This window comes from Dermacentor silvarum, chromosome 3 (assembly GCF_013339745.2).
Source record: "Dermacentor silvarum isolate Dsil-2018 chromosome 3, BIME_Dsil_1.4, whole genome shotgun sequence".
Classification (NCBI taxonomy): domain Eukaryota; kingdom Metazoa; phylum Arthropoda; class Arachnida; order Ixodida; family Ixodidae; genus Dermacentor; species Dermacentor silvarum.
The window spans coordinates 198,190,591-198,213,559 of record NC_051156.1 but is presented as its reverse complement, the minus strand read 5'-3'; the positions used below and the strand labels follow the sequence as shown (position 1 = coordinate 198,213,559).

At 48.5% G+C, this 22,969-nt stretch overlaps 1 protein-coding gene across 1 annotated transcript in view; it reads left to right on the top strand.

Annotated features, from left to right (window-relative positions):
• The first annotated feature begins 2,167 nt into the window (after positions 1-2,167).
• The window catches only part of LOC119446437 (unconventional myosin IC-like), a 147,438-nt gene continuing 126,636 nt past the window's right edge, over positions 2,168-22,969 (top strand). Inside the window, 1 exon segment of the mRNA XM_037710869.2 lies at positions 2,168-2,930. Coding sequence (XP_037566797.1) covers positions 2,913-2,930 — 18 coding nt within the window. The 5' untranslated portion in view covers positions 2,168-2,912.

Genomic DNA, 22,969 nt, shown 5'->3' with positions numbered 1-22,969 from the left:
AAGTGGAGAGATAAAGATAAAGAAAAATGCACACACATAGAAAGAGAGGGTGATCAGAAAGAAAAAAATGTGGTTGATCCCTCTTATATAGGAATCGGTATAGAACACGAAAGTGAAACGTGTCTTCACAGAAGTAGTGTAATGTTTATTGCACATTGATATATAATGTCTATTGGTGTTTTGTGGCTAAAGCGCCCTTAGGCGTTGATGCACCCACGCTGACGCCTGGTGGCACGTCTCCTCCATCACGACTACCAACGTCGATGACCATGAGCAACCGTCGTGCATATGGAAGCTGCACTACGCTGCACACGCTAGCACAACGCGAAAGACGAAGCACGTAACTGACACACTAATACAACGCGCAAGACAAAGCACGTAACTGAATCGTCACCGAGTCAAATCAGCGCGTACAGCGCGTCGTAATTGCAGCCTCCGCGATCAACTTCAGAAACATTTTCAGAGCTAATTGCGGAGGCCACGCTCCGCTGTGCTGAGTACGGTGAACGCCACCTAGGTGGCGTTGGTAGTGCTTCTTGATGCCAGCGTCCCTTCGAATGCTGGCATCGAGGCGTCGTAGTGCTGAGACCACCGAAGCGTTCACTGTCGGTGCGCGCTAGTGTCATAATGCAGTACTTCTCTTTTCTGCTCGTAGGCGGCGGCACCGCCGCGAGCAAGAGCGCGGGTACACGGAGGAGTGTTAGATATATAAGGCGCGTCTGTGTAGCTCTCTGCAAATGCGTTTGTGGCGCAATGGGTTAAACGCTCGGCGATCTATCGTCGCTGACCGAGAGGTCGTGGGTTCGATTTCTAAATTTTGCATGTTTGTGGAACTTTTTCTTCTGGTTTCTTTCTTTGTATTATGTTCGTGTACATTGTAAGAACGTCATATCCGTGACGGAAATACGTCAGTGAAGTCTTGGTGGACCCCGGCATAAAACACTTTCGTGTTAAAATAATGTCATGTCCTTAGTGGACGTCATATACAATGCGAACATAGGTAAACATCAAAGATTACAAAAAGGATACGATAACCGCGGCAACTCCTCGTATTAAAAGAGAACCAAAACAGCAAGGAGAACAGAAAAAGTAGTGAACTGATATCTTGTCCAGGCGTCCACCAGAAAATACACGTGTTCCTTTCCTTCGAACAGGCACGCAGGCAGGAATCTGCCTCGAGACGCACGTGGACCATCAGTACAAATTTATTACTTTTTTTATTTTCCAGAACGCTTCGCTATCTATGACGTCTTCTTTTCAACAAGCATTCAGCATAACGGACGAAATTCCAGAGATTGCTGCGACGACTGGACATTTTTTTCTTTCTCCCTCTCTGTTCCGTCCTTCCTCCTTTTTCTTTGCTCGCAAGGTCTTCACCTGCGTTCTTTAACGTCGAGGCATGAGCAGAAAATCGCAACAATAAAACAGGGATGCGTGCGAAAGGACGAAAGCAACAAGCGCAAAACTATATACAAGAGTGATACGCACGAGGCATGGGCAGCACGCATAATCCCGTCGACCGCGGGGACGCTAGTGTCGAGCCCGTCATACGGCACAGGAGTGCTCTATTTCTGTTCGACAAAGAAAGGGAAAAAAAAAAAAAAGATATAGCCACATAAAGTTCCGTTCTTCACCAGTCTTCCAAAACAGGCGCCGCAAAGAGCTCGCTGGGCCCCCGTCGGTCCCATCCTCAGCTTCAGAAGTGAGAGGGAACAAGGCTTCTTTCTTACTTTCTTTACGCTCGTGTTTGCGACCGAAAGCGGCAAAGAGGGGATGCAAGCTGGGACGTGTATACAGTACAGAAAGAAACCTGCTTCTTCTTAACCACGAATGCCAGAGAACAACCCAAAAGAACGGCATTGAGAAAGAAAGAAAAGAAAGAAAGAAAGCGACGTTAACAAATAAACGCGGGCGGAAACCAGCGGAACACCGCTCGCGCACCTTCGCCGGCCGCGCGGCCTCCTTTCCCAGTGCGGCTGTTGTGGTGGCTTCGACGGCGGCTGGTGGAAGAGACCACACCGCGAAAACAGCCGCACAGATGGCGCCACCTCCCTCCCTCCCTGCCGCCCGCCGCCACTCGTCGTATTTATCTTTGCGTGCCTGCAATCTGCCGCCTCTCCCCTCCAGCAGCGCTTCTTCTTTTGATGTTTTTTGATCGTTCAATCCCGACCGCCGCCGTCTGCTACTCCCGTCGTCGTCTGCTGCTGCTGCTGCTGCTGCTCCAAACCAGTCGCGAATTCGCCCGCGTGCGGCACGCTTTGGGACAGGCTGCCGCTGCTGCTGCAACAACGACGCCTTCTCGCGGACTCCCGTTTACTCCGCGCGAGCGCGACACACACCGCTTTAGAAGACGACCACTCGCGCGACTTCTTGTGTCTCTTGTTTCTCGCTCTCCGCTGCGGTGAAGCACCACCAAGTTTAAGTTCACGGCGTCAGTCACACCCTTCTCCGCTCGTGTTCCCCGGCTTTCTTTCCGTACCGCGCGGTCCCCGTTGTTGTTCATTTTTTGCCCCCCTTCGCTCGTCAAGTTCGCGGGCGCCAGTTTTCTGCTGGAGCGGTGCCGACCTTCAACGTGAGCTGTTTGCAGTCCAAAAAGCCAGAGCCACTCGGATGCCGAAAGGAGAGGCAGCGTGATGGGACCCCGCGCTAAGCGGTCGACCGCGGACGTAGTTGTGTGCTCGACAAAACACTTTCGCCGTTGCCCGAAGAAGTGAGTGAGCGAGCGTGGAGGAGGGACTCAGCGTGCCGGCCGTGGTTGTGCGAGATTCATTCTACAGTGCCGGGACCACGCTTCGGCGGTTTTGTTTTTCGATTTGTGCTGGTGCTTCGACGAAAGTGCTCGCCCGGTGCAAGCCCGCGGACAGACCCCGGATTTTTTTTCGACGGCCCGGCGCCCGAACCGTTGAGGCAACATGGATTACTGGAAGCAGGTGATGCTTTTCACGTGCCCTCTTCTAGCCGGCGCTTTTTTTTTTTTTTTTTTCTCTCCCCTTTAACTTTTGTTTCGAAGCTTGTTCTAGGTAGCATTTTGCGATTCTGTCTGTGTCAAGCTTCGATGCTTGTAAGTTGTTGCACGAAATCGGTAACGGAAACTAATGAGCTGATCTATGTACACAGTCGGCCGCATTCATGGGACTGGAGAATGGGACTGGCGAAAAAAAAAAAAAAAAATCATATCCCGTAACTTTTGTAGCTGGCTGTACTTATTGAAGCCTGTCGAATAACGAGTACATACTAAATGAATCGAGTGTTGATGTGGGAAGAAAAATATTGATTCGTTCAAGCTGATCATATTGAAGTCGAACGCCGTAACGCAGAGTAATTACAGAAGCGCTCGGTTTCATCAATTGCGTTATCATCAGCAACCTAATAGATGCGCTGAGACAAGCAGATCACGGATTATCATTGTCCTGCGTGAACCTAACCGTCTAATAAACTCAGCTCAACATAAACCTCATTTATGCTGAGCTCATTAATGCTAATCTCGATTTGATTATCATCTACTCGCGTGAGATGCTGAATACTTAGTGCTGTTTCTATCTCTCAGCGAAATTTTCCTTACATAGTTTGTTACGCGGCTGCTAGTTGCCTTTTCAAGATTCTTTTTTTTTTTTTATGACACCAGTTAGTCATGCCCCGCCCTAGAGATCAGTGCTAGAATACAATCAGGGCCCATTCACACCGGCGATAGAGCAGCGAGTGACTGACCCAAAACAGTCGCTTTTCGGCCAACGCACCATTTCCGGTCGTATATGTGAACAACTTGATCGCGTGACTCGTACGAGTCATCAGTGTGAACGAACCCTAAATAAATACGCCTCTTTATTTTCTATAATGTAGGTGAGTGGACCCTTATATGCCTTGGGAGTGATTGCCAAGTGCAGTTTTACTAAGTGCAACTGTGTGTATATATATATATATAATCACCGGACTACAATAGAACCACGTGACTGACACGCAACCGGAGCGCTCAGGAAGGCGTAGGCGTGAAGGGCCGTGATCTTCGAACGCGTCACTTTTCGGTCTATCAATCATGATCGACCACGTGCAGTGTTCATGCCGTTGGCGGTGCCGTCAATTAAATTCAACTTTTCTGAAAGTCGGGAACATATACATGCAGGCAGGCGTCACTCAACCACCTTATTAGCTAGTTATATTTTTTGGGTATAATCTTGGGACAGGAACGCCCCCTTCGTCTTCTAGGTGCATGACGTCGAAGAACCTTTGAGGACTGGGGCGCACTTGACCTATATTTTTTTCTTCTTGAGCACCCTAAAAGAGCGCTGCCCGTTATCGGGGAACCGTTCTTGTGGGAGCGTTTTTATCGCGGCTGTTGTGTAATACGGCGCTGTCGTAAAGATCGGGTAGGGACGAATGCTTACGTTCGACGGGCGGACGGACACACGTTCACGAGAGAGGATTCGTGTCAACTTGCTCCCTTCACTATTTCGCACAATGTTTGGCATATGAGTTCGCTAACTGTCTCATTAATGTAATATATATTCCGTTATGCTGGCGTCTTCAGACGTGACAACAGCGCGAAATACGACAGACGTATACACTGCAGCTCTTCAACTATCTTGTACACTTGGAGTTCAATTGTACCACGGCTGAAACATTCCGCGTGTCATTCCAATGATTCTGCATCTTTTCCGTGCAATTCTTGTGGAATCTGCTTGGATTCTATCTGGATTCGAAAAAAATTTTTCGAGATCTATATGGAAAACATATGGAATTGTGTGAGTGTAGGGGTGGTTCAAATATTCGAAACTTTCTAATAATGGATGGAATAGTGTCCTATCCGATTCGGTCTTCCAATCAAATAGTCGAATAATCTAATTCGTAGATGCGAATATCTTTCGAATACGCTTCGAATGTATCAAACGTCAACTGCGCCCCAATAAAAATAAAATTGGAGCAAAGGTACGGTAAATTTTCACCGCTGCGGGCGTGGTATAGACATAAAACATAACTTGTGTAGTGGAGCAGGCTACGTCACTTATAGATAGCCATATTTTACAGGCTGCACAGCGATCATTCGCACTCTCTGAAGAGCCCTGCGCATGCGAAGAAACTACTTGTTAATTCCTAATGTTCCATTTGTGCTTTTAATAAACAACGCTTCATAACGTACTATGTAATGACAGGAACGTGCTAACTTTAAGAATACTGGGATTTTATATTAATTGTGATAACGGCTATCCATTGTTCGAAAGGTATACGATATCTGATTCGATTCCCTTCTGGCGCTGTTCGATTCGGTCTCAAAAATCGCTATTCGCCCACCCCTATTGGAGTGCATATGGAATACTTCAGTAGGGGCGGCTGCCCCGAATACTATTGGTATAGTGAGGAGAGGTTAGTCTGATTCTGTTTCGTCAGACGAGGACTACAAAGAAAATCAGAAAAGAAAGAGGGGGGGGGGGGGGAGGTGAGTTCACTATACTGCGGTATTCGTTATATTGAGACCACACTAACATGCTGATATTTTGGTGGAAGTCCTGGATAGGTGTTCGGTGTTCAGTATAATACAGTATGTGGCGTTCAAAATGGCTGCTTAACTTGTAAAATATAGAGGCAATCGCTTCCCAGTTTGCGCGCGCCAATCTTTTTATTTCCCCTTTGTAGAGAGAGACGAGAGTATCAAGTTTTCGAACTTTGTAAGAGGTCGTTGGTACTCAAGTGTTGGAATGTGTCTTAAACCCTTCCACGGCGCGTAACACTCGAGTATTTAAGCTACACGCGAAGGGGGATCGAGTAAGATAAGGTACCCTCCAATAGCAACTGGCTGGCGTCAGTCAACACAATGAAGCAGTGCGCTCCCGGCAATGTCGGGGGTAGCGAGAGAGGTTGCAGCAGTAACAGCAGCAAGTTATTAGGTGGTGAAGGGCACCCACTTAATCTGGTGATAACACATACTTAATCTGGTGATGGAATATACCTAATCTGGGTAAATAGACATCATCATCATATTTATGTCCACTGCACGACGAAGGCCTCCCCCAGCGATCTCCACTTACCTCTGTCTTGCGCCCGCCGACACCATCTTTTATGCCTGCGATTTCCTAATTTCATCGAAAGCCAGACAATGGGGCAGCCCAAATGTAAGAAGTTAGACCAAATTTAAATCTAGAAGAAATTAAACGCAAGTTGAGTACAGGTTGTAGATTCGTATATAAAATGAAATAAATGGGATAGCATGGATTAATGAAAGTAAGAGCATAAATGGGAACAAAAGAAATCGGAATAAATTTATTATAAGACATACTGAGAAAAATAATACTGTCTGAATTCAACTATGAACCTGCTCCTAAACTAAAGGAAAGTAAACACTAAACGGCCGAGCAAAACATTCCCAAATCAGTTCCAGGATGACGAAGGTATTTCGGACCACCCTCCGAATTACTGCGTTCTTTCTTTCTTTCTTTCTTTCTTTCTTTCTTTCTTTCTTTCTTTCTTTCTTTCTTTCTTTCTTTCTTTCTTTCTTTCTTTCTTTCTTCTTTCTTTCTTTCTTTCCATGTGTCTCGAGTGTATGGCCACCCGCAAGGCGGGCAGTCCCAGCCACATCGTAGAATCCGTGGGCGACCGAATTACGGCGCTTGCGTTTCGATGAATTTGTTGCCCCTTCGCCGCATGCTTCGTGCATGTGCTCACGTGGGACGGCTGCTTGGACGCTCATCGGTCTCTCATGCATGTGTACGTGTAGTACAGTAGATGGATATACGTATATACCGCGACTGGCTGTTATACGAAGCGAACACGGTGGGCGTCGTCACGTGGGCCCTGCAATACGCGCGCTACCCGATCCCTGATGTCGCTTCTCGCTCGGTTGCCGCCGTGGACTTTTTTTCTTCATTTTATTTCTCGTTAGTATGTGCGGACAAAGTGACGCACACGTACGGCCTTCGCAAAAAGTTACGCAGGCCAAGTACCTGTACCGCGGCGCGGTGGTTTGGTGGACGAAGTGATTAATTGATTTTATAACCACCGCCTTGCATACGGGGGTGGGTGGCTGGTACCACTCGGCATGATTTTTTCATCCTTCCGCTGCGTTTCGGCTGCTCGTGTTTACTCGCCTATTAACGAGGCCGCGGATCCGACCCGGCCGCGGCGGCCGCATTTCGATGGGTGCGAAATGAAAAGAAAAGAAAAGAAAAAAAAAAAGCTCCTGTTCTTAGATTTAGCTACACGTTAATGGAATTCAGTGGGTCAAAATATGGGGTACCCCCACTGCGGCGTTCTGCATATTCAGACCGGGGTTTTTGGACAAAGAAACCCAGCATTTAGTTTTGTTTTTGTGTGTTAAAACACAATATAATCTTGAAATGTTCTATATGCCTATAGGAAACCGTAACGAAATTTTTTGTTCGGTGTGTTCCCATCCTTTACGCCGCCGATGTTCCAGTCGTCTTCATCGCTATATATATCATTGACCTTTCCCATAAATCATATTGCTTTAAACCCAGGGCACCAGAAAGGATGACTACACTTGGCCATTAACTATATACTGTGGTAACATTTCGTAACCATTCTTATCGTTGCCTGTTGTCTTTGCCCTTCGTCACCGACTCGAACGAAACCGCACTCCTGATATCGCCGGGGTCGGGCACTCGGCGGAACGGACGATAAGGAACAAGTATCGAACGAAAATAGTCCCTGCAAAATACGGACACTGAATGACTAATCCAACATGCTAACAAAACATGGTCGAAGGTTTCTGCTCTATTATCGCCGATGCGCAGCTTATAGGCAGGTATTTAAACTGCAAGGCGACGGTGCGCATAATTGGTTGGCCATTGGTGGGAAGCGCGACTATATTGCATATAGCGGATATGCGCCGAGATAAGCAAGCAGTTGCTATTCAGGCGGAGCATCTGCATCGCCGTATTGTATACCGTCGCCGAGAGCTGACGAATACTAATTAGAATTGACGGCACGCCCCCCGCTGCGGAAGCGAATTCCCGAGGATACAGCGGCGTGGCGCTGTATTGTATATAGATGCATGTGAGTCATCGTATGTACATACGTGGCGCTATAAGCGGACGGGCGACGAACCTTGTTCAGGAATATTGTTTTGGTGTGGCCCTGGCTTCTTTCTTGCGGCAAAGGTACGAACTTGTTTCTTCCTTCCGTCGTTTAAACTGTCACTGCGCTTGTTGCGCTATACGACCGTCAGTTAGTGTCGAGATTGACAGACCCTTCTACGTCGTATGACCAAAGATAAAAGTTATTATGCCCGTATAAGCGCTATGCTTTCGTTGTGGTCACCTGTTACAAATGAGACAAACATTCTTCAGTAGCGTTACCTGCAGTGACCGGCGCCGTACTGTGTGTTCTACTTTATTCTTTGAGATTTGCCATCTTGCTTTTTCTTTCATCCACTTCTTCCTATCTTCCATTTCTATGTTTCTGTCTCCTCCTTTCTGAATAGTAGACAGGCGTTGTGCCCCTTCCGGTGGCAGTTGCCAGCCTGCTCCTCACTTTCCCTTTCCTGTCAAATGTATATATGTCTTCAAATAATAATAAATAATAATAAATGACACGTGCTACCGAACGTTCATCAACAGGGGCCAAATAAGGGATCTGCTTCAGGCTGGAGCCAGCGTTTCAACGAGGGGACAATTGTCATCGTCAGAGCGAGTCTCCTTGTCCGGACTTTGACATCACTGCTATATATATGACGAGTATACGTCCGCTTGTCGAAGCGTTGTCCTGAGACGTCCGTTGATTATGTTTATTGTTGATGCGCATAGGACGCTCTTGATGAATTTAAAGTCTTCGCCTTCCTTTAGGTATTGGGCACCTATACCCGCGGTGTATTATTATTTTATTTGTACACATATACACACAAGGACACAAAGGGATTGAGGAGGGAGCAAGCTGACAACTGCCACCGAGAGGGGCACAACGCCTGCCTACTCTTTGGAGGAGGGAATAGAGGAAATGAAAATATGAGAAAAGAAAAGAGGAAATAAAGAAATGACGGAGACACAGACAGAACAAAACAAAAACAAAACAAATACAAATGTCTATAAACGGGAGGCCAAGTCAGTGTCCTTCAGAAAACTCAGCAGGGCTCGATGGGCCTGGTGACGTCTTGCAGCGCTCCCCCTTGGAAAAAGGCAATCCTCAAGGGTCGCACATTGCAGCCCTGTTAGTCTATACTCCTTAATTAGTAATGCGCGCTACGCAACGAATGCGGGACACTCTAAAACTAGATGTTCAAGTGTCTCACAGGAGCCACAAAACGTACACGACGGGCTGTCCACGCGTCCTTGTAGGTATAGGCGTTGTATATGCTGTGGAAATGCAATCACTGGCAGTATACTGTCGTCAATTAAAGCTCGTCGACGAACCTTTGTCTGAGAATGTTTTCCTGTGAACTTGGCCGGACCATTGTCGTTGGTGTAATATTGCCACTGTGATCTGGATTTGAGCCTTCAAAAAGTCTTCGCTGTTGGTGTTCATGTTTTGCCACTGTCTCGCCCTCGTCCATCGACACCTTTCTATGTTTCTCTTCACGCTCCTATTTCTTTTATCCCAATGGTGAAGATCAGGTCAGAATTTTGATTCAGGCCGACCTCTCAGCATTTCTATCATAATAAATCCCTCTCTCGTCAACGTACCTTTCTCGTTTCAATAGTAAAATATACGTAAGTGATAGTACGAGCTTCCTAGTAAAACAGGCTCTCTCGCTCGCTCGACCTTCTTCTTATCTTAGGAGATCGAACTATGACATTGCTGCGTATTTTTTAGAGCCTGTCTTTCAATATGCGCGCAGTCATTTCGCTATGATCACGGCGCTCCAACCATGCGAAGCCGGGACACACACTGCATGGTCATTCGTCGAAGGTTTAGAGTCGGAATAACGTTGAAGGTGGCTAACTAATTCCGCTGCGCAGTTTTCAGAGCATATATACAAAAGCTGATAAACAGTTAACCAAGCAGCTAATCAGATATTGAAAAAGTATAGCAACTCTGCTCTCGCACTGCTACCGCACATATTGATTCCACGCTCACTGTAAATAGTTATGGGCCAGCTCGACGTTTTCCCGTATCGCTACTTGACTAAGTTGTAACAGTATTGCAGTCGAACCTCGATATAACGAAGTTGTACTTGCAACGAAAAACTTCATTATATCGCGAATTTCGTTAATTCGAGGTTTCGTTAAATCAGTGGAACTAAGATAGGGAAATAAAAACAGTTCGTTACATCGCGAATTTCGTTAAATCGAGGTTCGTTATATCGAGGTTTTATTCGTAATTTACTGAGGACGGGGGGGGGCAGTATTTAGAAAATAATGTAGAATATGCACAGTACCTGCAATACAGGTCAGAAAACAGAACCTTAGCTGATGTTCTACTACGCCCGTGGGACTAGTGAACTCGCTAGTAAAGTGACGCAGAAAACCGGCCGAGCTTGAAGTTCAGCGAGCGCCGCCTGAACAGGAATCGGTGCTCATGCACGAACGGAAGTGCAACGGACGTTCCCGGATTCCTATAACGGCGCGTATACTGCGAGTACAAGCGCTGGCAGCTATAGGCAGCTGGAAAACAGAGCGTACTGGAACGAGACACCTGAAACCTCGCGTATTCTGAAATTCTAGCAACGACGCGTCTGCGTGGTAATAAATACCGTCCCATCTCCAAACTATGGGCCGAAGTACAGGCCTTGCTTTTCCGCTGAATGTGCGCTTTGCAATACGCAGGCTTCGGTGCTTTGGAGACGAGAAGGAAAATTTCCTTTCTTGCGTATTTGTCAGCTTTGCACGCATTCGCTTCACTCTGCGTGAGTATAGGTTCTTTTGTGTGCTTGCTTCGCAGGAGTCTCGCCGGTCCACTTGCACACTCCTGTGATGTTCTGCTCTTGCTCGTGCCCTGGAGCGACCATTTCTTAATCCCGTTAGAGGACAATAAATAGAACACTATATCAGTTTAAACATTCTCTTTCAAAATGCTATTTTCGCTTATCCTGGCGTAAAGGGTTGATCGCGAGTGAAGAAGATGAAAAACCAAGCATGCTTTTCTTTCCTAATTAACATGGAATAATAATAATCTCGCGAGCCGGAACCTCTGTGCAGGTAAGTCACTATATGCCGTCACGGGTGTCATAGCATTTCTGCTGTTTGTCTCAGGGAACGTTCTCGAAACGTTCTAGCCAAATAGGTTGCGTCTTTTGTATATTTAGAATACAATGTAGCCCTTCTTTAACGATAAACTAGGCCCGCGAACAGCTAGACGCTGTCAGAATCCATCGCGTGTGATCACGGCGAGTTGGTGCGAGTACCTCAGGGCGGTACGAGTGCCTAACGTCATATCGTGTCTTTGCTACCTCACAAGGCTATATCCTCATGGAAAGAACAATCGTCTCGCTTATAGACTGACTTAATGCCCATTTTTAGTGTCGCCCTCTTTTCTTTTTCTCCCTGTGATTATTACTGCTATCTGTTTTCGTATATAGTACAACAGCCGTCGCACAAACCACCAATGACTGTGCTTGTTGACGAAGAAAACGTTTTTAGAAAAGAGGACAAGCGTCTCCAAGCACGCAAGCGCGGTCTCACGAACCCTTGGGGGGTGGCCACCACCCGACGACAGAGGCCCCAAAAAGCGCGCGTACTCCCCCTCGCGGTGGCCGGCGGCGATGCTCGCTGATCTGGCGATAATAATTAATCGGGTCATCATCCGTTCGAGTCGCGTGCAACCGGGTAAATGGTTGGGGGGGGGGGGGGGGGGGGGGTAAAGAGGGTGTGAGGAAAAAGAGAGCGCGGGTCCAGCCTGTTTGCCTAACTGGCCGCTCCGTTGTGTCTGCTTCCGCTATTCGTGCCACTACTTATACGAGTGCGCTTCTTCGTATAACTATACGTGCTACTTACTGTACGTACCCCCGTCTCTTTCCAACTCCCCGCGGCTCTTTGGAAGCTGCAGCGTCCAATTCCAGGATCGAGAACTCAAGCAGAATTACGACATACTCGACGCACTCGTAGGAATCTGCACGTTAGTCGAAGGTTTCTTGAATCTTTTCAGTTAAATGCTGTACGCAGAAACATGATACGCGCGTTGTATCTTATTATCAACTTAGTTGTCTTCCCGCGCAACCTTATAGTCTGAGGGCAGACCCCCCGCACCGGTATAGTGTATACTGGGCCAGACAGCGTTGACGCCAAAACCCGGAGAAACAGGCAAATAAGCTAGGTCGGACATGTTTTACACCTGAGCAACTGCATTAGCAGAATTACACTTCCTCCAAGATCGGCTCGCGATCTTGAAAGAGCTTCACTTGAAAGAGCTTCACTTGAAAAACTAAACAAATAGTTCGTCGATTTATCTGCTACTATATAATCCCCTCGTGCGATAGGACAGCTGATTGGCCAACAGTCTCGGGAAGGGCGTGCACATCGATCAATCTTGCGGCATTTAATCTCCGAAACGCGCAGCTGGTTCCGGTTCCTGCACTGGCTGACAGTATATGCGTGCTTTTGAGGCTCCCTTGCACTCTACGCGAGTTGTCGAGACGGTTGATCCTCAGTCGCTCGTGCTTCTCCGCCGCGCGCCGTATATAGACTCGTCTAACGGTCGCCATTTTTTCCCCCCACAATTTTGACAAGGTGCGGCCCTTACACGGGACCGAACCTTTTGGTTAGGTCTCGTGTAAGGGCCGTGTTAGAGTTACTCTCTAAGTAACTCCAAGCAGCGGCACGCGGAAGAACGCAGCGTGCTCAATTTCGCCGATGCGCGCGCGCGGCATCGGGCCACCGAACGCGATTGCTTCACCGTTGTAAAAGTTTTAGTTTTCCAAATTTTGGGCTGCCAAGTTGGAGGTGCGGCCCTTACACGGGTGCGACACTTACACGAGTATATACGGTAGCTGCGTATATACTGCTGCTACAACTCGGCATGCACGCTTCCGCGGCCCCCTTTCCGCCTTCTTCGTTCCACGAGGCCCCCGAGGCGGCGCGGTGACATCGTTATACAACTGTCCCGCGCAACCGCTGCATGCATCGTCGTCGTCGTGTGCACCGCCGCGTTGGCCAACGACAGCTGTGCCGCTTCTCCGCGATACGTGGACCCCCCCCTCCCCCCTCTCCCTCGGCTCTCTCTCTCTCTCTCTTCCCACGGACTCCGCGGAGTCGTTCGTTCGGCCACCGCGACCGATATATTCAAACCGCAGGATCGACGCCCGCCGATGTCGTGTGTCGCAACAGCTGTTGCGAACGTCGCATATGTTACCGAAGGACTCCAGGTGATTGATAGGGCAAGAAAAGAGAGAGAGAGAGAGAGAAATAAATAATAATAAAGACACGGTGCTCAGATGTCCGCGGTGTCGTGACCGGCTGCTGTACGGGTGACGATACGTATAAGCTCGTTAACAGTCGGAAGCTGTGCGTTTACACGGATGCTATAGCGCTTGGCATTTCCTCGCGCTCGACGCAGTATACAATGCGATGCGCCAGCGCTTTACGCGCAGCGCATGAAAGCTCACCTGCGACGGTGTCCGAAACTATAGCACGCGCCTGTTCTTGGCAAACGCGTCTCACCTTTGAGCGGAGGATCAAGAGAAAACGCCAGGCGTTTCCGCTTTCGCGTTCCTTTTCCCTAGAAGCGACGCGCTAGCCGCGCTATACGTGAGTTCGCTGCACCTATAACGGCGATGCGCCTTCCTATACAGACAGACAGACAAAGAACTTTAATGGAGGTCCTGAGAAGCTCTGTTGCCCCCTCTCCTATAGCGCATTATCCCCGTTTACACAAATGCGAAACGCTAAAGAAGTGTTTGATGCGATACTGTTGCGTGGATGTCAACTCGGCTTATTTATTTATTTATTTATTTATTTATTTATTTATTTATTTATTTATTATTTATTTATTTATTATTTATTTATTTATTTATTTATTTATTTATTTATTTATTTATTTATTTACTTATACTGCAGCCCAATACAGGGCTATAGCAGGAGTGGGAACATTATACATTACTATACATTACACATTAAAAAAAAAGAAAAAAAAAGGAAGTGCTTTGTATACATGTTAGCGAGGTGCATACCGGTGCTAGCTATAAAACTTTTTAGTGATAGTGAACGAATGTTGCCGGAGAAATCCATAGTTATATTTTACGTGGAATATATATATCAGCGACCAAGTGAAACGGCGAATATAGTTCCCTACAAAAGTTACCAGAGGGAACCGGTGGCGCGATATTGTCTACGGGAGCTGGAAGTATACGGCGGTCCTCACCCCCAATTTATGAGCGAATAAACACACTAGGCAGGCATGTTTCAGCCAGGGGATTCTCTTCCGGACTCCTCTGTCGTGCGTCGTTTATTACTCCCGAGTGACTCTCGAGTGGCGCACCCGAATTTTGTCACGGGCCTCCAGGGAATCTCCACAACACCCCGCTATGGACAGCGGCCTGCCTTAACTGGAATTCTAACGCGCGCGCGGCATTGCTGTCTCGCAACACTGTATACGCTGCGTAGAGCTGCCGCGACGGCGTTGAAAACCCCGTTCGGAAGCGACGCCCTCTACGACGACCCCAGTGCCTGTGCACTTCGATTGTTCGGTATTGAGAGCGAGCGCTGCAACCGAGTCGCTCGCTATATAGTTCCAGCCAGCCACACATTGTCAGCCCCGATAGAACATCGTATGCGCGCGCGCGGCCACCGCACCTGCGATTGTGTTCGCGCGCACTTTGGCCGTCAGCGGAACCGCGTGAGTCAGGCGCGGGGTGCGGCATGTTTTCCCCGAGAACGACAGTGCGGCTTATTACAGCACGTGCACCGGTCGTCCGCCACATACATTATACACTCTGTTGTCGAGCGCAGCTGCGGAATTTCCGACAGGTCTCGGCGCTTTTCGCACTTGTGTCCCATATTTCTCCGCAATTCCACAATATGTATATCCTCTTACCATCCGCGTGGCAAATATACACAAAGAGGACGCGGTATACAGTATACATTAACACGGAAAAAGACTGAAAGGGGCGCCTAGCTCGAACAAATGCGTCTATATCCGCGCATTTTCGCAATAAACAAGCTCTGAATTAGCGGGCTAACCGTCTCGGCATGTATTAGCAGTCAGTATTACAGCAGTGGCGACTACTTTTTTTTCTTCTTTTTTTGCACTTGAATGTATGCAGCCGCGTCAACTTCTCGGAGTGTTCGCCCTCTTTGGAAACTCAGTGTGAAGAGCAATGTGAAGTTTGCCGAGTCAGAGACAATGACACGTCGACATGTCTTGTTTTCTTTTTCGGACGGTACATTTGGTACGTCGCGAAATTGAACTGGAGAAGGGGGTTAACGAAAGACACCCACTGCACCCAGCGTTGAAGATTGTGCGTATCGCTGTCGAGTCACCGTCTCCGGCTGCAACCTTGTGTTGCGTGCCGGCGCGCCGCGAGTGTTAGAGGGGAGAGAATAGGTCTGGTCGGCCCCCTGCCCGGAGCACACACTAAATACTACCGCCGCCACGGCGTTGGTGGTGGCGGGAAACCGTTCCAGGAACGGAAAGGGGTCCCGAGAAAAGGATGCTGCCGCCGGCATCATCGGCGCGGGAGCGAGAAAAAGCGAGAGCGAGCGCGCAATGAGGGCCTTCTCCGTCCCCGGCTTCGCGCGCGCGCGCACTGAGCCTTTTCGCCTCTATAGTGGGAGAGTGTGCGTATAGCTGGCCTTACGTGCTGGGAGTTGCGAGAAAGTGGAGGAAATGACTACACACCGCTAATCTGTGCGCAGCCCCGCTCTACGCTCCCGTCTCACCAAATCTGTGCAATATACAGCGAGAGCTGCGCACAGCCCGTGTCGAGCAAAGATAGAAGTTCACAGAAAGAAGACACATCGGGCAAACCTGCACAACGCGGTGTGGACTCAATGTGCCTGTCTTCCTGTGTCCTCGTGTTTTTTTGTCGCTTTAATTCGCCTTGGCCTGGTGAACCAAAAGCTCACAATGCAAGGTTTATAGCTCACGCCAGCCATTCATGAGAACGAGATCCGATATAGGGTGCGCATCCACAGTTCGCCACCAAGTCAAAGAGGCTGAGATAATCTCACGGGTGGCGGCAATGGAAAAGAAACCTGCTATGAGTAACTGCTTAAGCGGAAAGAACGAAATCAGCAAAGAAACAATTTACGATAACTCAAATTAAGGGAAGCTCTTTTCGAAGCGAGATCAGGATGCCTTATAGAACGCGCACTTATAGAGCGAGGTACAATAAGGAAAAAAACATGTGCTTGCTGGGATAAAGCTAGGGAAGCGATGGAACATGTTTTATTAGAATGTGAAGATATCTGCCCAGCGGTCGATTTAGGCTCCTCTGGCCTCCTTAAAGCCCTTGGGTTCAGCGAGAGCAGGGGGCACGTAAACATCTCCACAATAGAGATTAGTAAGAGGCGATTGGAATATTGGTGAAAGAAAAGGTAGGGAAACGACAAACAATGGAGGCGCACAAAAACAGAGTTCCCAGCAATGGTTCAAAAAGTTTGATGCTGAGAATTCTTTGTATCTGTTTTCTCAGAAGTGTAGGTACGACATTAGGCAAAATAACTTTTTTTTCCTACTAGAAATAAGACAAAAGGAAAAGGCAGAAGTACTCCTGTGCCGGCATCGGGCAACCGGAGTAAAACAGCTTAACAGTCGCAGTGTGCCTGCTTGTCTATTTCATTGCTTTGTTCTTTCTTTAAATTTGTTTCGTCGATAGAAAGACGAAGAGTGGGCGACTTGGCCGGCTTCGGCAGAAACGGGAGTGCAGCCGATGATTAGTTGAAGGGTGTTGTGACCCGAACACCCGACTCTGCCGTGAAGTGTGTGTAGAAACCGCACGCCAGGTAGAGGAAAGCTAGCGACGTGGCGGAAGTGGGCCGCTCGCTTGTTCCGTCGTCCGCGAAGAAAAGTGAGCGTGATGGATAACCGATGAGGAAAACTGTATATAGAGCCCGTGCAGTAATGCTCGCTGAAGGATCCGTGACGGGACGTCACGTGCCGATTCCTACAGCAGTGTGACCATTCGGCGAGTTCCTTCCGGGTTGCGAAACGGCAGGCTTTATTTTCTCGCGAGCCGTGTTTACACCTCGGTATAGAGTGAAGCGAGAAGAAAGAAACGCGGCTTAAACTCGGCTATCTCTCGCTCTATCGCCCCACCATACAAAAATTTTACGCGCCGCCGTCTGCAAAAATTTGCCGCTTCTAGATAACTCTTCTCCCACTCACAGCCGAGGTGCGTTCGGCATAGTTTACCCATGAGGTATACCGTTATAATGGATAGAGCCTCAGGGATTTGCTGTAATACATAGCCTCAGAGATTTGGCGTCATGCGCTGGCACCGCACGAAGGTCGATGCGCTACACGTGAAATGGCGGCGCATCGCCATTTAAGGCGATTCGCCAGGAAATGTGACGTGCCATACTACTGTTGCATTTGTGTTAAACACGAAAACGGCCAATCCGTTTCCCCCGAAGGCTATATGTTATGGAAGCGTTTGGGGTGCCGCCATCTTAAACTGCTAAATAATCGTTGCCGTTTTCTATCTGTAACGACGGTTATACTAAACGTCCAATAGTATGCGAGAAATGATTGTACGCGGATAGCGTTCCGGTTGTTTCACGACCAAGTTAAATCAAGGTCCCCCCTGCGCAGAAAACAGAGGAAATTGTTCGTGTATAGCGCAGCCCGAGATGGCGCGGGGCCCATGCATCGAAAATAAAATCTCTCCTACTTGCCCTCGCGTTTTTTTGTCGTCCTTTCGCAACGGGGTCATCTTCCGCGCGTATCTCGATTGACGTCAAGAAAAGGCGAGGTTATCTTTAGTATTGCAACTCCTTGCAATACTGCATCGTCTCTATGGTGTCTCTCCTTTATTTTTTTCTTCTTTTCGTTGTCTAATCGGCGAGCAAGCCCTCGTGGCTTCTAGAAAAGTCGTGCTAGCTAGCAACGTGTGTGTGCTTCCTCCCATCTTTGAGTGCTCGCACCCCCCTCCCACCCAGAACTCCTCTTCCTGTTGCTCGTTCGTCAAGTTTCGCTTCCGTGCGGAACACACTTGGGAACGGGCCAGGTAGGTCGCGTCGCCGCGTGTGCTGGCTCTCGTCTCAGTCAGTTCACCGCGAAAATAAGTAACGGGAAAAAAAAATTGTGAGAAATTTTAGTGAAAAAACACCCTCCCTGGAAAGAAGTCAGCTTGCCTCAGCTAACCGGATGTAAAGGCACGAGCTGCTACACATATAGCTACAGTTGATGTAGCCAGGGGTTTGATGGAAGACCGTATACGGCTATGGTAAAATCGCATAGTGCGGCAGCTGTAAGTCCTGTCACTGACCACAAAATCGACGAAATGTACGTTTCTATGCCCGTATACGGACATTTTGTTCGCAATACAGAAAAGTCACACATTCTAGGGTATACAGTGCAGTTCACTGTTAAAGGGAACACAAGAGTCACTTATGGTAATTTCTTTATCTAAGTGCGATCGCCTGGTTTTGCATCAGATGTCGTGTATAATTGGTGGCGCTGGCATCTTTCTGCGCACCTGTGCAGTACATTGATGTAGTTTCAGGAGGCACAGGCCACCAGCAAAGTTACAGGCACACATTAAGGTGTTCCCTTTAAGAGCGGACCGCATTGTACATAAGGCTTTAGAAATAGCGTACTCAAGCAGCTCTGCGTATACGCGAAAATCCGAACTCCATTGTAGGCCCTTTCCGTTCTTTTGCACTCACTGTGCATGCGTTCTTTTGTGAGCCCGCCGGTTTGTGTTCCCCAACTTTTGGTGCGCAATACCTAAAACTCCTTAGCGAAATTTCTGTATTGGGAACTATGGTGTCGTAAGGGTACGGACACGTTCATTTCGTTATTTTATGGTCGGTGACAAGGCCTATAATTGTTACAAGAAACGAAGAAAGAAATCGCTTGCCTCAGTGATACTGCCCCAACTAACTTTTCGAAATTACGGAATAAGTTAACGGCACGAAAATCGTCGTGCCAGTAATTACTTCGGTGGCTTTTCGAAGCTCGTGCAGGTAAAGATCCGAGTCGTAGTTCAGCATTCATCGAGCCGTTAAAAGGAGAACTAGTGCGAGGTTTCAACGGAGATTTGGTTGAAAAGCGGTTGATTTTCTGTTGAACGCATTTATAAGTTTTCGATGCCATCTGTACCTCCGACGGCGGTCACACCCATGAGAGAGCTGAGCATGAGTCGAATCGAACGATTCGATTCTTTTGTTTGTTTGTTTGTTTGTTTGTTTGTTCGTTCCCGTTAGCTTACGGAGCGATTTTCGTTGTAACGAAGCATCCGATTTAACGAAGGAATTCCCAGCGCCCGTCGTCTTCGCTAGATCGCACATCTTTTCCGTATGCCAAGTAGACCCGTTGCTTTAAAACAACTTCCGCGCAATCCGCCAGGGTACGGAAAAAGAAAAGAAAGAAAAAAAAAAAGTTGATATCGCCCACGGATAGAGGACAGGGGAGTCCGCATTTCGTCGTCGCGCTATATACTCGAGAAAGCAGTTCGCGTGACGCCATTCGGCTCCTAATATGGCCTAAGTGGCGTGTCGCCTTTCCGCGCGACAGCTGCCGCGAGCTATAGCGACTGCAGCAGCAGCAGCAGCAAGCGTCTATTTACTTTGGCCGCAATAAGCTCGTCGCGCAGCCACGCGCGCGGCCCTCCCCAAATCTGGCCCTCTAATTAATGGCCCCAAAATGGCGACACCTCCGCACCAATTAATCTTCGGCGCCCCGGTGCTTCGCGGCGCCGCGCCTATACGTTCGTTTCGCTCTATACGGCGGTTTAGTACATCACTACGCCCCGCTTTTGAGTGCTAGTGTGCACCCAAGGCACTCATGCACTCAGCGTGTGTATAGCATATACAATAAGGTGTTGTGGAGGAGCGTATATATATCTTTAAACCTGGCCGGCACGTCGCCGCTGATTGCGTAAGAACCACTCGCGCCCGCTTTTCGAGTCAACGGACGGCGCCAATGTGAGCCTAATCGAAGCCGACCAAGCGCCCGGGCTGCCAATTATCGGACGTGCGCTAGCTGCCCGGTGTGTGTGTGCTGCTCGATCGCTTTGTCGGAAAGAGGGTCCTCGGGTGTTGCGAGCGCAGGCGTGCCGGCCGGCCCTTCGTTCGAAGAAGTGCGGAGGCGTTTTCTCGCCGATTTGCCCTGACTGACGTATACGGGACTATATACACCGTTGGCTTGGCGATTCCAGCGGAGAAGACGAAAGCGTTGGAGGAGGCGAGGCGTCTTTAGTTCGCGTTGCGTTTTGTGTGACGCTTATGCGGTGCGCGTACTTCTGCGTGAATTTCGGTATATATACCCGGCCGCGCCCTAGGAACACGTTATTCACCCGCTGCGGCAGCTGTGCCGTTGCGCTGCTGAACAGGAGGTCGCGAGATCGATGCCTGCCGCTTTTCAATAGGGGGCGCAATGCAAGAAAGCGCTCGGGTGCCGTGCGTTGGGCGCACGTTAAAGAACTCCCGGTGGTCAAAATAGATGCGGAGTCCCCCGCTACTGCGTGTCTCATTATCAGACTGTGGTTTTGGCGCGTAGCTTGGTGGTTAGCTTCATTTGTACGTAACCACTCTTACACATGTTTGTAATGTCCCCCCTTCGGGCCTTCAAGGTGATAATAAATGAAATGAAATAAAACCCCAGAATGTTTCAACGCGTTACCTACACGTCTACCGATGCATGGACCGCTATAATGTGTCATAGTATAACGCAGAAAACAGGTTATGTGCCATTGCGTGAATCTTTCTCCACCTTGCGGGCTTCTCCAGAACTGATTTGTCATGCAATATAAACATAAATATGAAAGTTACTGCGATAGTCAGCGTTGCACACAATTTCGCTGCACTTCCTCCGTCGTATCACTTTCTATTGCTTTTATTTGACAACTTGGTTGCTTAGTTGATAAGCGAACTGCGCTGCAGCCCCAAGTATTGCTCTCATTATCACTATTTTTTTTGTCACGTTTTCTCATAAGAGAGGCATTTCGAAAGGCAGTCGTTGAAATTTCCGAACGGTTGATTCCGGTGAGGAAGCTCAGTGTTCACTTTGCGAGCGCAAGGTCGTGGGATCGAATCCCCACCGCTCGATATGCCTCACTGTCTCGCTTGATCGAACACCTTTCGGTGGCTCGGCCGTGCCGAACAATTGCGCGTTCAACAATGCGAGAAGTTATCAGCATGGATTCAGTGAGCGTGCAAGAAGGCTCCACATGTCTAGGGAAGAAGAAGAAAAAAAAAACAGTTAAAAAAAAAGAAAGACCAGAGAAGAAATGACGACTTTCGCAAGTATTTCGCGATTCTTCTTCGCAAACACACCGCGCTTTTTTATTCTCCATTTCCTTCGGGCTTCCCGCGTCGTGACTGCGACCGCCGTTCGTGCAGGAATGCGCGGAGCGTCTCGCTCGCGAGGCTTCGTTGTATCACCTCTGTCAAGGAAGAGGAGGAGGCGACGCAGTGTCGCATTGCACTGCGTCGCATTTCTGGGCGCCGTTGGTCATTCGAACACTTTCGAACCACTCCTTTCTTCTTTATCATAATTATTTTTATTTTTTTATTAGGAAGGCGATAAGAAGACGTGCAGTCGTCGGCCGGACGTCCCGACGTCTTGCGTTCCTCGGTCGTGCACTCACTGCCCATCTATGCACGCAGTCGTCGGTGACGTGGCCTTGGTCCAGCAGCAATAAGTACTGCAGGAATGCGGCTCCTTCGAGTACGTGCACGCCACCGTCGTGGCGCGCAGCTATAACAGCTGAGCACGCGCGCAAGATCCTGTCGCTCTCACCCGAGGTTTCGCTCGCGCTGTGTGTATGTACCTACACAGGCCGCGCGAGTGGTGGTCATCCTTTATTGCCGGAAAGCCCCGAAAACCCAGAGATTTGTTGCCGTCCCGCCTTTCGAGCAGCTTTCGGAGAGTGTTGGAGGGGGAGAGAGAGTTGGAGGGAGGAGAGAGAGTGGGCGAATCAAAGGAGTAGGGGGCGAGAGATTTAAGGGCCCATGCAGTGCAAGCGCAGGGTATGTACGCATGCGCGCGTGCGAAGGCAGTGCGCGTGACTACCATGCAAATGCTGTGTGTTCACTGCAGGCTGTGTGGTATAGGACGGCGAATCGAGCCGGCGCGGACGCACGCACCGAGTCCCCCCCCCCCCCCCCCTCCATGGCTCCCTCCTCTTTAGCGTTGATCAGCTTGGGTGGGGCAAAACTGGTGCCGTAGAAAAGGAGATAAACACCGCGTAGAAAAAGTGAGAGAGAGAGAGAGAGAGAGAAAGAAAAGACATGCACATCTCTTTCGCCAAGAACCGAAGATTGTTTGCTTTCGCGTCAAGGCTGGCGTTGATTAAGATTCATTTTAAAAGCCTATATAAATCGTAGGCAACAGAAGCTGTGTTTGAGACGTTCACATTTTCTTTACATTCTTGGCGCTGTTAAAGCCAACTTCAAGCGCTTGTAGCGTAGCGAAGCCATCTTTATGTAAAATAAAACACATTTTTATTTGTATTCTGCAAATAAATATATTATTCTGAGTGTACTTCGGGCATTTATTTATTGCGCTGATTCAATCGAGCACATAAAAAAATGGGCATTTTGGAAATGTTTTTTTTTTTTCAAAAGTAACTCGGGAAGTAAAAGATTAAAGATATGTGAACTCGGAGTAAATAAATCTGGCGGCAACACAGAACATTAGCTGCCTTGCTTGATTTACAACCTCATGTACTCATTCTCTCCCTATTTTATTCTTTCTATTCCCCCTTTCCCTCACCCCTAGTGCAGGGTAGCAAACCGGACGCTCTTCTGGCTGACCTCCCTGCCTTTCCTCTCCTTGCTCTCTCTCTCTCTCTCTCGTGCCCTACAACAATATATTTTATGGTTTCACACATACTTACCTACAAAAGTGGAGAAAAGTTATGCGCCTTTGGTACGACACAGCGCTCATAATGCACAACTGAACGAATTAAAATGAATTCGTAACCCAA